Source organism: Oryzias latipes, chromosome 16 (assembly GCF_002234675.1).
Source record: "Oryzias latipes chromosome 16, ASM223467v1".
NCBI lineage: Eukaryota > Metazoa > Chordata > Actinopteri > Beloniformes > Adrianichthyidae > Oryzias > Oryzias latipes.
Genome location: NC_019874.2, coordinates 17,503,809 through 17,515,724, shown reverse-complemented (window position 1 = coordinate 17,515,724; position 11,916 = coordinate 17,503,809). Strand labels below are relative to the sequence as shown.

At 39.7% G+C, this 11,916-nt stretch overlaps 2 protein-coding genes across 3 annotated transcripts; one reads left to right on the top strand and one right to left on the bottom strand.

The window, feature by feature from the left end:
• Positions 1-2,385: 2,385 nt before the first annotated feature.
• On the bottom strand, positions 2,386-7,309 carry sec61b (Sec61 translocon beta subunit). Its single transcript, XM_004077865.4, has 4 exons — positions 7,165-7,309; positions 6,763-6,860; positions 3,694-3,798; positions 2,386-2,913 (listed from the first exon to the last, which is right to left on the bottom strand). The coding sequence occupies exons 1-4, from the start codon at positions 7,165-7,167 to the stop codon at positions 2,826-2,828; spliced, it is 294 nt and encodes a 97-aa protein (XP_004077913.1). The 5' UTR covers positions 7,168-7,309; the 3' UTR covers positions 2,386-2,825.
• A 234-nt stretch (positions 7,310-7,543) lies between these two features.
• Positions 7,544-11,372, top strand: alg2 (ALG2, alpha-1,3/1,6-mannosyltransferase). Of its 2 annotated transcripts, none has more exons than XM_004077864.4 (5): positions 7,544-7,753; positions 8,128-8,299; positions 8,472-8,609; positions 8,821-8,988; positions 9,870-11,372. In XM_004077864.4, the coding sequence occupies exons 2-5, from the start codon at positions 8,129-8,131 to the stop codon at positions 10,608-10,610; spliced, it is 1,218 nt and encodes a 405-aa protein (XP_004077912.1). In that variant the 5' UTR covers positions 7,544-7,753; position 8,128; the 3' UTR covers positions 10,611-11,372. The 2 variants fall into 2 exon arrangements, with proteins under 2 accessions (XP_004077912.1, XP_004077911.1); XM_004077863.4 differs by having other exon boundaries at positions 7,545-7,753; positions 8,102-8,299.
• Positions 11,373-11,916: the final 544 nt, after the last annotated feature.

Sequence of the window (11,916 nt, the reverse complement as noted above, 5' to 3'; positions counted from 1 at the left end):
GAGCCATGGCAACAGAATGAATGAATGAATTAATGAACAGGACATGAGTGCTACGTTTAACATGAGATACAAGCAAGCACATTGACGAGCACAAGCCACAGCAGCTGCTGGTTTCATATTCATCACGGATAACCTGGTAACACAGGACGACTGAAGACTGAAGGAACTACTTCCTTTAAGCTTCCTAAAATGAGTGAGGTGAAGAACATAAAGATCAACATAGACACGTATCCAAATCAAAATCTGACTTTCAGATAAAATTATTAAAAATATTTATTAAACTAAATGGTTACATTGTGGTTCCTCAAACCCATTTGATTTGTTTCCACGCAAGTATATTATTTTAAATGTAACTAGCATGTAGAGGAAATTCATATCCATCTGATTTAAAACTATACAGTTGTCACCATCTGCTAAGTCCACATAATTTGAAAAAAGTAGTCTGCAGCGCCCCCTTCAGGAAAGGAGAAAAACACATTTAAAATTTCTAATTTCCAACTTTTATTTTTAAAATAATTCAAATTTATTTAATTTGTTGGACAAAATGACTATAGAATTTATTTTAAAAACATTCTAACTTCTTAAAAAAATTTCAGTTGTTCAGCAATTTATTATCTTTTGTTTTTATATTTAACTAATGAATTTCAGTAAAATACTTAAACTATGTTCCCTAAAGTGTTTTCCTCAGCATGCAAAAGACTAAATCTATTTGTTATGGTCACTTCTATGGCCACAGGTGTATAAAATTCTACAGACATACAGACCGCTGATCCAAACGCTTGTGAAATAATGGGATGCTCCCAAGAGCCAGTGTGGTTCTCTGATTGTTTGTCACATAAGGAAGAAATATAATTGAGATTTTCACACTTGAATTAACTATTCCACAGTGAACTGGCTGTACTATTAGAAAGAGTAAGGCTTTGGAAATGACAGTAACTCAGCCATGATGTAAAGTAACAGACTGGGTCGGTAGACGCTGAGGCCCACAGTGCACAGAGGTTACCAACTATCTGCAGGGTCAGTCCCTCTGGTCATGCTCCTTCATGGTTTTAAAATTATCTAAAAAATGATGCATAAAAAGCATGGTGGAATGATGTCCAAGCTGCTGCACTCCAGTCATATATGACGAAGAACGATGCGAAGGGTGGGAAGCTGTGGTTTCAAGCAGTGTTTCCCAACCCTGGTCCTTGGGGAACACTGTCCCGCATGTTTTCCATGTTTCCCTGCTTAAACACCCCGGATTCAGCTCATCATCAAGCTTTACAGAAGTCTGACAATGGAAGTCATCAAAAGCAGGGCAGGGTTAAAAAGGCAGGACAGTGTTCCCCAAGGACCAGGATTGCTAATGTAAAGCATGCTGCCAGTGGACCACAAAGCAATGCTAAGCTGTGATTCTGGAGAAATGAATTGTTCATCATCTGGCAAATTGATGGATGGCTGGGTTTGTGTTTGATGGTTGAAAGGGAATGGTGGTATGGGTTATTTATTTGGTGGAGCCAGGCCCCACTATTTGGAACGATTCAAGGCTCCCAAAGAGAACAGCTGGAGATGTTCCTATCTGTAAAGTCTCACACTGATAGAACACCACAGGGATAAATAAGAATGAAGACTGGGTTTTTAATGTCACAAATGTATTAGGAAGAAAAAAAACCTTTTGCATTTGAGCTTTTGCTTGGTAATTTGGTATAATGGCATTTTAGGTGAATGTATGACCCTTTTAAGAAATTTCAAAATAAAAAGCCTGTTTGTGTTTGTAACACACATCGCTTCCACACATGGATGTAGTGGAGTGTTTATGGTCCCATATGCATGTCTGAATGGTTTTTATTTGTACGGAAGCAAAAAAAAAAAAAAGGCTGGCATGAGAAGATTTACTAAACTCTCCTGAATATTTGTTTTACCTCTATGGTAATTTGTATCCTAACAAGTTAACACCTTGCTAAACAAAAAATATGTTTTCAGACATTTACGTGTTTTATTCTAAAAACTGAGCATGTGGTGATACCCTTACCTTTGGGCTTCACACCCAACAGACTCTGCAGTTGCTGAGGGCGTGGCCTAATTGTTCCATCCACATATCTATTTTTATCTATATATATCGATAGATATCTATATATCAATATATATATATTTTTTTACGGTGACTTGCCCGCCTTTGTGTTGTTTGCACTAATAAGACATTTACCAGAACAAAACTCTCGAGCACATGACTTCGATGAATCAAGTCATAAATGTAATTTCATAAAAGTTATGAAACTTTAAAATACAAAGTACTTCAGAGCCTTGTGGGAAGTGAAAATGTGCAGCTTTCAACCTTGTGGTTATGAGCACAGAAAGTTAGACAAGAGAACCGTTTCTGAACGTCTATTCAGTGAAATCATTTGGTTAACTTTCAAATCCCACTGGGTTTTTTCAGTTTTTATTGTACAATTTTACAGTAACAATTTGTACAAATGTTAACAAAAATGAAATTCCGGCCTGAGTAGAAATGTTTTCTGGGGAAAGAAAAAGTCATTGAGCGCTGTTCTGTCTTCATCAAGCCGACTAGGAAACGCGTCGCTTTGAGGGAGGGCAACACCAACATCTCACTTTTAAAGTGATGAAGCTTCCTCCTCTTCACTGAACACGTGTAAACCACAAATAAAGGGGAGGAGAATCACTGCTTGATAATAAGATTTTATGAGAAAATGGTCACAAAAATCCAATTCCTGTGTCGATTTGATAACTGCACAGGAAACCTGTTGATCGTTGGTTTGGTCCAGATCCACAGAGCTAAGAAGCCGAGCTGCAGAGTCGGCGGTGGTGGTGGGGGGCATCGGGATGGTTTAGGAGCGAGTGTACTTCCCCCAGATGTGAAGCATGAAGACTGAAGCAATAAACAAGAGGCTCATCACCAGCACTGGCACCGGTCCACTGTCACAAAGAGGAGACAATGATCATTACCCAGATTAACACGGAAAACAAGCTCACAAAATCCCATCAGTGGTCCAAACCTCAAAGGAGTGGGGGGTGGGGGCTCTCAGAGCAGATGCTGATTTTATTGATGAGATTTGGAAACAAGAGCCTCTCATATCTCAAGAAGGCTCTGAGAGGAGGGGGTGGAGGAGGGCACATTGCTAAGTAGCAGCATCGCCATACCAACCTTCCCTCCCGCAACCCCCCTCCTCTCCCCTCAGAAGGCTGTAATTGAGTTGACCTTTCAGTGTGGATCCCTTAATGAAGCTTTGAGGCCGGCCTCGAACGCAGCAACAAACACGCACTCGATACACACCACTGTACGGCGCGTCTGCCCTCCTTCAACTGCTGCCAAGATGCACTCAATAATCACCACAGCACCATTGATCAGCCATGGTCAGGAGACAGGATGTCTTCTCTAATATCAGGGGTGAGGATGTGGCAAACAGAAGTTTGAGGATGCGATTTTTCTAAGCGTGCGCCGCCGTAATGTGTAATTGCGTGTGCGTATATATAAGCACAGACATTGAAATCAAGCTGATCTGCAGCTCATACATCAGTTGTTTTTACCAAAGAGTCACGTCTGTCCAATTTCCTACCATTACACATCCCCCAGTGTCGGAAATTTTGAGGATTAACATGTTTACTTGAGACAAGTTAAAATGTCAGAGGCTAAACGCGTTAAGAGCATGAATATAAACCCCTTCTCCTGGTTGCTTTTATGAAAACTCTACGTACACTTTGAGCCCCGGTGAGTCTTCAGTGTAGAAGCGCCACATGCCACCAGTGCCTGCTGATCCTGTGGTCCGTCCGCCGCTACGTGTGCTGCTGCTGGTGGCTTTTCTGTGGAGCAAACAATGCAAACCAATGAAAGAGACGTTTCAGTGCTAAAACCTTTTTGTCATCATTTTGTGTCAAATAAAAGCAAAATTCTCAACAAAATAAAAGAAACCAAACTAAATTTTATAGAATTTAAATCTTAAAGTCCACAAATTCATCTCAGAGCCCAGCTGTGGTTATTGTCATTAGAAACCATTACAGTATTATAATATATGCGCTAAAGTACAGAATATTCAAATACATAATTCAAATACAACAGAAGCTGGTAATGAAGATTGTGAATGATTCATGGCCGTTTCACTCATGTGCAGAGATTAAACAGAGGTTAATGAGGTAATGAAGAGGATGCTGGGAATGGGTAATCATGAGAGAGGCCACACTGAACCTCTGATTACTCACTGATTAAGCCAACAGCACAACATCTATCTGCTTTAATCTATGAAGGGGTGTGAACTGATGTAAAACGCTCATCGTGAGAAACATCTAGCTGGAGGGTTTCACTATTTCCGGTCGTTTTTGACACATGCTAAGTACCAACTATAAAAATCAACATAAGGTTTTTGACAAATTATACAAGGAAATAATGTAAATGTTGGTTAAAAACACATCTGTCCAGGTTTACTAGAAGGGGAGCAGCTTTTGACACACATGACGGAGTATTTAAAATTAGAATGCTGAATAAATAAAGAAGTACAGTATAACAAAATTGGACATTTTATCTTTTTAGACCAAGTGGCAATGTAAACGAAGCTTCTGAAGCTTTGAGATTGCACAGCAGAATCTTGGTCCCAGAGTTTGAAGTAACTCATTTTCAAATAGAATTTTCTAGGACAAAAAAAACTGAATGAGACGTTTTAAAATCAAAAACATTTGTGGACCTCACTCCCACTAAGTAGAGTTGAATATTTGCCATTTAAAAGCTAGAATGCTAGAATTATTCATCGCTTCAACTTTAAAATTGGCCTCAGGGTTACTATGGCACACCAATCCCCTTTTATTACAATTATTATTTATTTTTATAATTCTTATTTGGTGGAAAGAGGTCATATTAGGTTATGTGTCACTACACTTGTAATCTTTAATTTATCAGAAATACACTTTTTTTAAAACGATTACGTTTTACACAAAGAAATTTTTGGGTTCATTGTTTCCTTGTTACAATGCTTAGCAACAGATCTACTGATGGAATGCTTGTTCAAAACATCAACAGAAACGTGACAAGAAGGACGCCCTTTAAAAGACGTCACATTAGAAGGAATATGCAATTGTGCGTTGAGCAGCAAAGCTAAGAATGTCTGCTAGCTCTGCCAAATTTTCTCAGCCAACAACAAACAGATTGTTCTGACATAAATGGTTTCATAGATATGAAAATTGATGTTTGGGGAAAAAAACAGGAGTTTAAGAATGTTTTTATTTAAAAGGAGTGTCAGTTTGAGAAAACAGTATGAGAAAAACATACACAAACAACACCCTGACACTTCATCCTCACAACTCAGCCAACCTGGTTGTGTTGGTTACTCTGGAGTTGATCGCTGATAACCTCTACTCTGTTGGGGCGAACATAATCATCCTGGAGGGCAGAGTTTGGTTTCAGACTGTGGAGATGTGCGACTGCTACTTGCAAAAATCTCATCTTAATTCATTTGTGCATCAAGATTCCCTCTATCATAACAGAGAGAGATGCTGCTCTGAATCGTCTTTGCAGAAAGCTGTCAGCCAAATCGTCTTACAAACCACTGAAAATCTGTAAAAGACACCCCCACGGTATCCAGGGGTGACCGTGGGGAAATTGTCTGGGGGGTGTTTTCCTGGGACACTCACTTCTGAGCTCTGACGTTCAATTTAGAGTTGGTACAAAGAATAACACCATTTCTTTCTGCAACTTTATTTCACACCAACTTGACGCTGCCTTACCACACGGACCTGAACCAGATCAGTCAAACAAAGCTGAATTTAGGAAGCAGAGATCTACAGACCACTGTAGCAGAGTCCATGTTCACTGCATGGATCCAGAAGGTCAAAACAAGAGTTAATAGTAAAAACGATTAGTTACTGAAAGAGAAAATGTGGCAAAATGTTTATGGACAAAAACTATATACTCCACTCCTGGACCTTCTTTACTAATGATACACCATCATAAAGAGTAATAAACAACAGTTTTAGCTGTATAAGATTTATAATCAATGAGCACCAAACACATTTTGTTTATTTGTTATATTTTGTCTGCTTTCTAAAAGAAAGCAATTTGCACTGTGATTTAGAAGAACTTTTACACCAGAAAGCCCTCTTATCACCATTTCTGGGCTTGAACCTGTGGCTTGCTGACCGCAATCAAAGTACAGTCTATGTCTGTGAGATTTTTCTTATTATATTTATATATATTAATTAAACAATATTTTTGATGTATGTAAAACATGACATGCTTTATATGCAATTCATTTTTGTTTTAGATTTACATATCAGAGTGTCTAATCACTAAAAGAAAGTTTAGATCACATTATTACAGATACTTGTTGATCCTTTTGGTATTAGAGATTTTATAAGATGCGGAAATAAATATTACAAAGTCCTTATTTTATTCTAAGTTTCAGAATGTTGTGCGAAACATGTTTGAGTTACAATTTAAGAGATAAACCCCTTCACACATGTAAAAAAATAAACACACTGGACAATTTCACTGTGGTAAAGGAAAAGTCTTTATATTATAAAGCATTTTAAAGCTTCTTGCTACCACTTTGTTTATTTGAAGAGATTTGATGTCATCCAAAAAAAAAAAAATGCACTAAATGTTTATTTACAAAGTTTTTTAAAATGATGTAGAAACCGATAAATGGCTCTTCTGGCTGTGTATGCATGATATATCTCTACTTACCATGTGGCAACTATTTATATCGAGAGCCACTGTACCAATGAAAACTACAGTTGTGTTGTTTGTTGTCAATTTATCAATCAATCAATCAATCTTACCTTTGTCTGACAGTGGAGCCTGCAGCCCGAGGAGCCACAGTCTTACTTGGGGAACGACTAGAAGCCCCCACATTTGTAGCACTTGCTGCTTGTCCAGGCTACAAATACAAGCAGAAAAATCAGGTTAATATTGTAATAGCTTTAGCTTTCTAATATGTTATAACTGTTATATCACGCACACGCTGTTAACACAATATAAAAAGGGTTTCCTAATAAACAATGCAAATACAAATTGACAGAGAGCTAAACCAAAAGTCCTAATTGGTTTTCTAATCAGAAAAATAGCCACGTCTACATACGTGCTAACATTAGCAAACCAGCTAACAACTCAAAACTGTAAACTTGTCTCTGAAACTTAACATCAAAATAGATTAAATAACACTAGTAAAAACAGTACTTTACCATGTTTTTGCTATTTTAGTCCTGAGAAACGCACTGAAAGTCTAAGCGCCTCTTCAGATAAATGTCCACTTCAAATGAATAGAAGTCTGCTAATCAGAAACTGCTCAAACCCAGAGAAGAGACCCTGGAAAGCTGACGTTTGTCTAAAAAGGACACGACTGCCACATTCAGGACCAGTGAAGGCGACCGAATAGAGGCCTGAATGGATAGCAGTTTTTAGTGTAACAACATTAAAATATCTGACGTAATTTAAGTTTATATTAGGAAGATAAATGTTTTGAATAAATGCTTAATATTGTTAACATTTTTGTTTGGAAAAATAAATAAATATAGACACTAATTGTATAAAGGCAAACTATTGGTTCGCTCCACTCTGCTGGGAGACGTGTCTCACAGGAAGCCCTGGAACACTGTGAAGGAAACAAGCGCCATTGTGGTTCAACTTACGGAGCTGCCTTTTATTCTTTTCAAAGGATAAAAAGAACCAAAATGGCGCATCAGAGGGACAGCTTCTCTAATGTGGTCATGGGCTAGTATAGCTTAATCACAGGTTTCCAAACTTGGACGGAGTAGTGAGGAGAACTAAAAGGTAAACAAGATCGCATCATTGTTTTAGATAGACGTTGTAGGTTTAAAATGCAATTGCTACTGCCTAACCGGTTAGGATTTACCTAAAGCGCGTGTTGTGCTACTTCCTTCAGTCTAACTCTAAATTAACTTGTCCGAAAAAGTAACCCTTGTGGCGTAAAGATAATCTCCTTAATATTTGACATATTTGTTTATTTTAATAATAATTGATAATTATTTACACATTTTCTGAGATTAAGCGTTCAGTTGCTTTAACGGTCATGGTATTTTCTGTAAAAATGATCTACTACATTTTATTCAATATGTGAACGATTCTGACGATTGATTACGTGCACTTCTACATCCTAAGAGTAAACCAGCCCCTCCCTGTGTCAGAATGGCGCGGGTGGTGTTTCTCCACCCGGACCTGGGCATCGGCGGTGCTGAGCGGCTGGTGGTTGATGCTGCTGTTGCGTTGAAGTCTCGGGGTTGCAGTGTTCAGATTTGGACCGCCCATTATGACCCCAAACATTGCTTCTCTGAGACGCTGGACCCAGACCTGCCTGTGGTGTGTGTGAAGACTTTTTTTTTAAATTCATTTATTTATTAGTTATTGTCATTATTCTATTAAAAATCTAGAAGATAGTGCAAGACTTTTCGAGTCACGACGGTATCTCTTTTTTTTCTTTTCTTTACCATACGTGAATATTAAATTATACATTTTCTTCATCTTTTTCCAGGTATGTGCTGGTGACTGGTTACCCACCAGTGTGTTTGGTTACCTACATGCCCTGTGTGCATACCTAAGGATGATCTATGTGGCCTTCTACTTGGTTTTTCTCAGTACAGTAGAGTATGATGTGGTCTTTTGTGATCAGGTGTGTTATTTATTTTAATCCTTCCTTAATATCACAATTTAGTTGTGATATCACAATAGTTGGATCTCAGATAATTCCTCCTCATATTTATTGCTTTTTTCCCCCCTTACTCTCTTGTATTCTATAAGATACTTAGGCGATTTATGAACAAGAAGTAAGAACTTCTGTTTGTTTGTCAATTTATAAAGGCTTTTCTCCTATCTGTCTCCAGGTGTCGGCGTGCATACCTGTGCTCAAGCTGTCTCGTCACAGGAAGAAGGTTTTGTTCTACTGTCATTTTCCAGACCAGCTTTTGACCCAGAGGAAGTCGGCTTTGAAGAGGTTTTACAGAGCGCCCATTGACTGGCTGGAGGAGCGCACCACTGGGATGGCAGATATGGTATGTACTGTGTTTAGCTGGAAAGCTTCCTTAGACATTTTCTCATTGGGCTCTTTTATTTTAAAATAATAAAGAAATGTACTCACAGTGTGTCATGTTTTTCCCCTCAGTCCGGTTTCTATAAAGCATCAATCAAGAGCAGCAACAAATGATAACCTTATGAACTTATAGTTTTAGGATCTGACAGTTTTTCTTAATAGATGTCTACAGACTTTTACAAAAATGCAAAAACAGAGACAGAATATTAGGCAGCTGAAAGCTGAACCTGCACATGTTACGCATCACATCAGCTGAATATTAAAATAAAATTTGAAGCTAATAAAATGATATAATTTAGCTTTATCGAATTACATTAAGACTTTCCTGCTGGATTTGGAGGCTTGATTGGTCAGTAATTTGATCATTTACTAAAGGGAAAAAAAAAAAAGCAAAGCAAGACGAGACGCTGGCACTCAAGATCGCCCCAGAAGGTCCATCGGGAATTTGAGATCTCTGGAACTATGTGCTTCCTAATATGCAGCATAAAACTTATTAAAAGCGGTCTGGCCGACATGCATGGGTTGAAAGCTGCATACAATTCTACTGCTTCAGTTTTTGTTTGTATCCTTTCAAACTTGATAGCCTGTAAAACTTTGTAATTTAACAACAAAATGTGAAATAGTAGCATCTCCAATGACTTGTAGCAGCTTGAAAAAGGCATAAATCCAGACTGATTTCCAAGGAGAAACAGTTTCTGAATCTCAGAGTCCTGATAGAGATGAAGTGACATTTGAAAACTTTGGGATAATGAGTGACCTCAGGCTGCTTTACACCTCAAAGGGAGCTGCAGCACCTGTGATATAAGTGAAATCCTTGTGAAGTTATCTCTGTTCTTTTTTCAGATTGTGGTAAACAGCCAGTTCACTGCAGGCATCTTCAGAGAGACATTTCAGAGTCTGAGCACAATCCAGATAGACGTTCTCTATCCCTCCCTCAACACGCGCGCCTTTGACCAGTCCAGCGCTGAGGCGCAGGGCCTGGGAGGGCTGCTCCCCGCAGGAACGTCCTGTCTGTTTCTGTCTCTAAACCGCTACGAACGGAAGAAGAATTTAGGGCTGGCGCTGGAAGCTCTGGCAGTCCTGAGGTGCAACCTTCCCCCGGGCCAGAGAGCAGGCGTTCATCTGGTGGTTGCCGGGGGCTACGATGACCGTGTCACCGAGAACATTCAACACCACACCGAACTGAAAGAACTGGCGGAGCAGCTCCACTTGGAGGATTGCGTCACGTTTTTGCAATCCCCCTCCGACTCCCTGAAGGTGGCGCTGCTGCGGGGCAGCACCGCCGTTCTCTACACCCCCAGCAGAGAACATTTTGGGATAGTTCCTGTTGAGGCCATGTACTGCTGCTGCCCCGTTATTGCCGTCAACTCTGGGGGCCCTCTGGAGAGCGTAGCACACGGGGAGACGGGCTTCCTGTGCGAGCCTACGGCTGAGGCGTTCTCCCAGGCCATGGAGAGGCTCATCAGAGACCCCCACCTCCGCAGGGACATGGGCCAGGCCGGGAGGAGGAGGGTAAAAGATAAGTTCTCTCTTGAGGCCTTTGCAGACCAGCTCCATGAGTACGTAGTTATGCTCAGCCAGTAATGGGAGGGCAGATGGAACCTGACTGAATGATCGTGGTCTCCAAAGAGCTGAGGAGTGTCAGATGATGGATCTGTGAAGGGATGCGGGGAGGTGCTGTCGGTTGCACTAGAACTTAAAGGACAATTAATCAGCATTCCCCTGGAGAGGTTGCTGCAGGAGAAGAAAAAGCTTGGAATTTTCTGTACCAATTAAGATGTGAGAAATGAGTTTTCCTATCATCTCTGGAAAAATGCCACCTTCACACACGTGTTTGTGTGTGTGTTGGTGTGTAATTCTGCAAGTGTACCAATCCCCAGCTAAATGAGTCTGGAAGGATTGATTGTGGAAGTGAAATGTTTTGCACTGTTTCTGTGTTTTCTTTTCTTTTTTTTTGTTGCAGTTTCTCCTTTTGTTTTGTGTTTTGGGGATGAAGAACAAGAATGTAGTCATCAGGGCCGGCGAGCCACAGCCCCGGATCGATACCCAGGATGCTTTCCGCTGCTTCCTGTCTGCTCGGAGCTTTGTTCACTGTCTCGCATTCAGAAGACATTGGCCTGCTCATGACTCCTGCAGCTGTGTGGAGGTTATTAGCAGATGATACGCAGTGTATGGCTTTATTAGAGGTCTGGCAGACAGGCAGCCTGCTTCTGTCTGGGTCATTATCAATGAGGAGAATAGCGGAAGGTCATTGTGTCTGCGCACTGGCCCTGACAGCCTTCCTACTGTATAGAAATGCTCTTATTGACATTCTTGAAGTCTTAATAAACGAGAGGATGCATACTTTCCTGAGTCAGTCTTACTTTGTTGGCAAGTTACTGTTTCTTTTTGTTTTCTTTTTGATCCTCAATGGAGCTGACTAAAGATTTTATAAATAAAAATGGATGCACAGAAACAACGGTAATGATGTAAATGTATAGAATTGTACTTTTAAACATTCAATACTTAATCACAGTTGCAGAACGGTGTTGAATTTACTCAAAGTGAAAAGTGGAAATCACGGCCGTTGAGTCTTCTGCATTATTGTCTAGTGTCTGTATTCTTTCTGTATGAGCTTTAACATTGCAGTGAACCAAAAAATGCAAGAATATTGATGTGAGCAAAAATCTTAAAGGGCTATATTATCAAAACTACGGTAATCAGAAAGGTTCTGTTAAGGACGGGATTTTAAGAAAAAAAAATCAGAACAAACAATTCCTGATACTTTTTTCCTAAGTACTATATCTGTTTTTTGCCACAATATGCATGGATCAGAGGTGAAAACCTTTAGGAATGGGATTGCATCCAATCCAGTATTTACAAATTAGCATATTCAAAAAGAAATTACTTA

What these genes read in the sequence shown, in the direction of transcription:
- sec61b (XM_004077865.4), bottom strand. An exon ending in GGCTCCACTGTCAGACAAAG is followed by an intron (nt 3,799 to 6,762) that starts GTAAGATTGATT and finishes TTTGCTCCACAG; the next exon opens with AAAAGCCACCAGCAGCAGCA. An exon ending in GACTCACCGGGGCTCAAAGT is followed by an intron (nt 2,914 to 3,693) that starts GTACGTAGAGTT and finishes TCTTTGTGACAG; the next exon opens with TGGACCGGTGCCAGTGCTGG.
- alg2 (XM_004077864.4), top strand. Translation starts at nt 8,129, where the DNA reads ATGGCGCGGGTGGTGTTTCTCCACCCGGACCTGGGCATCGGCGGTGCT. An exon ending in TGGACCCAGACCTGCCTGTG is followed by an intron (nt 8,300 to 8,471) that starts GTGTGTGTGAAG and finishes ATCTTTTTCCAG; the next exon opens with GTATGTGCTGGTGACTGGTT. An exon ending in CCACTGGGATGGCAGATATG is followed by an intron (nt 8,989 to 9,869) that starts GTATGTACTGTG and finishes TTCTTTTTTCAG; the next exon opens with ATTGTGGTAAACAGCCAGTT.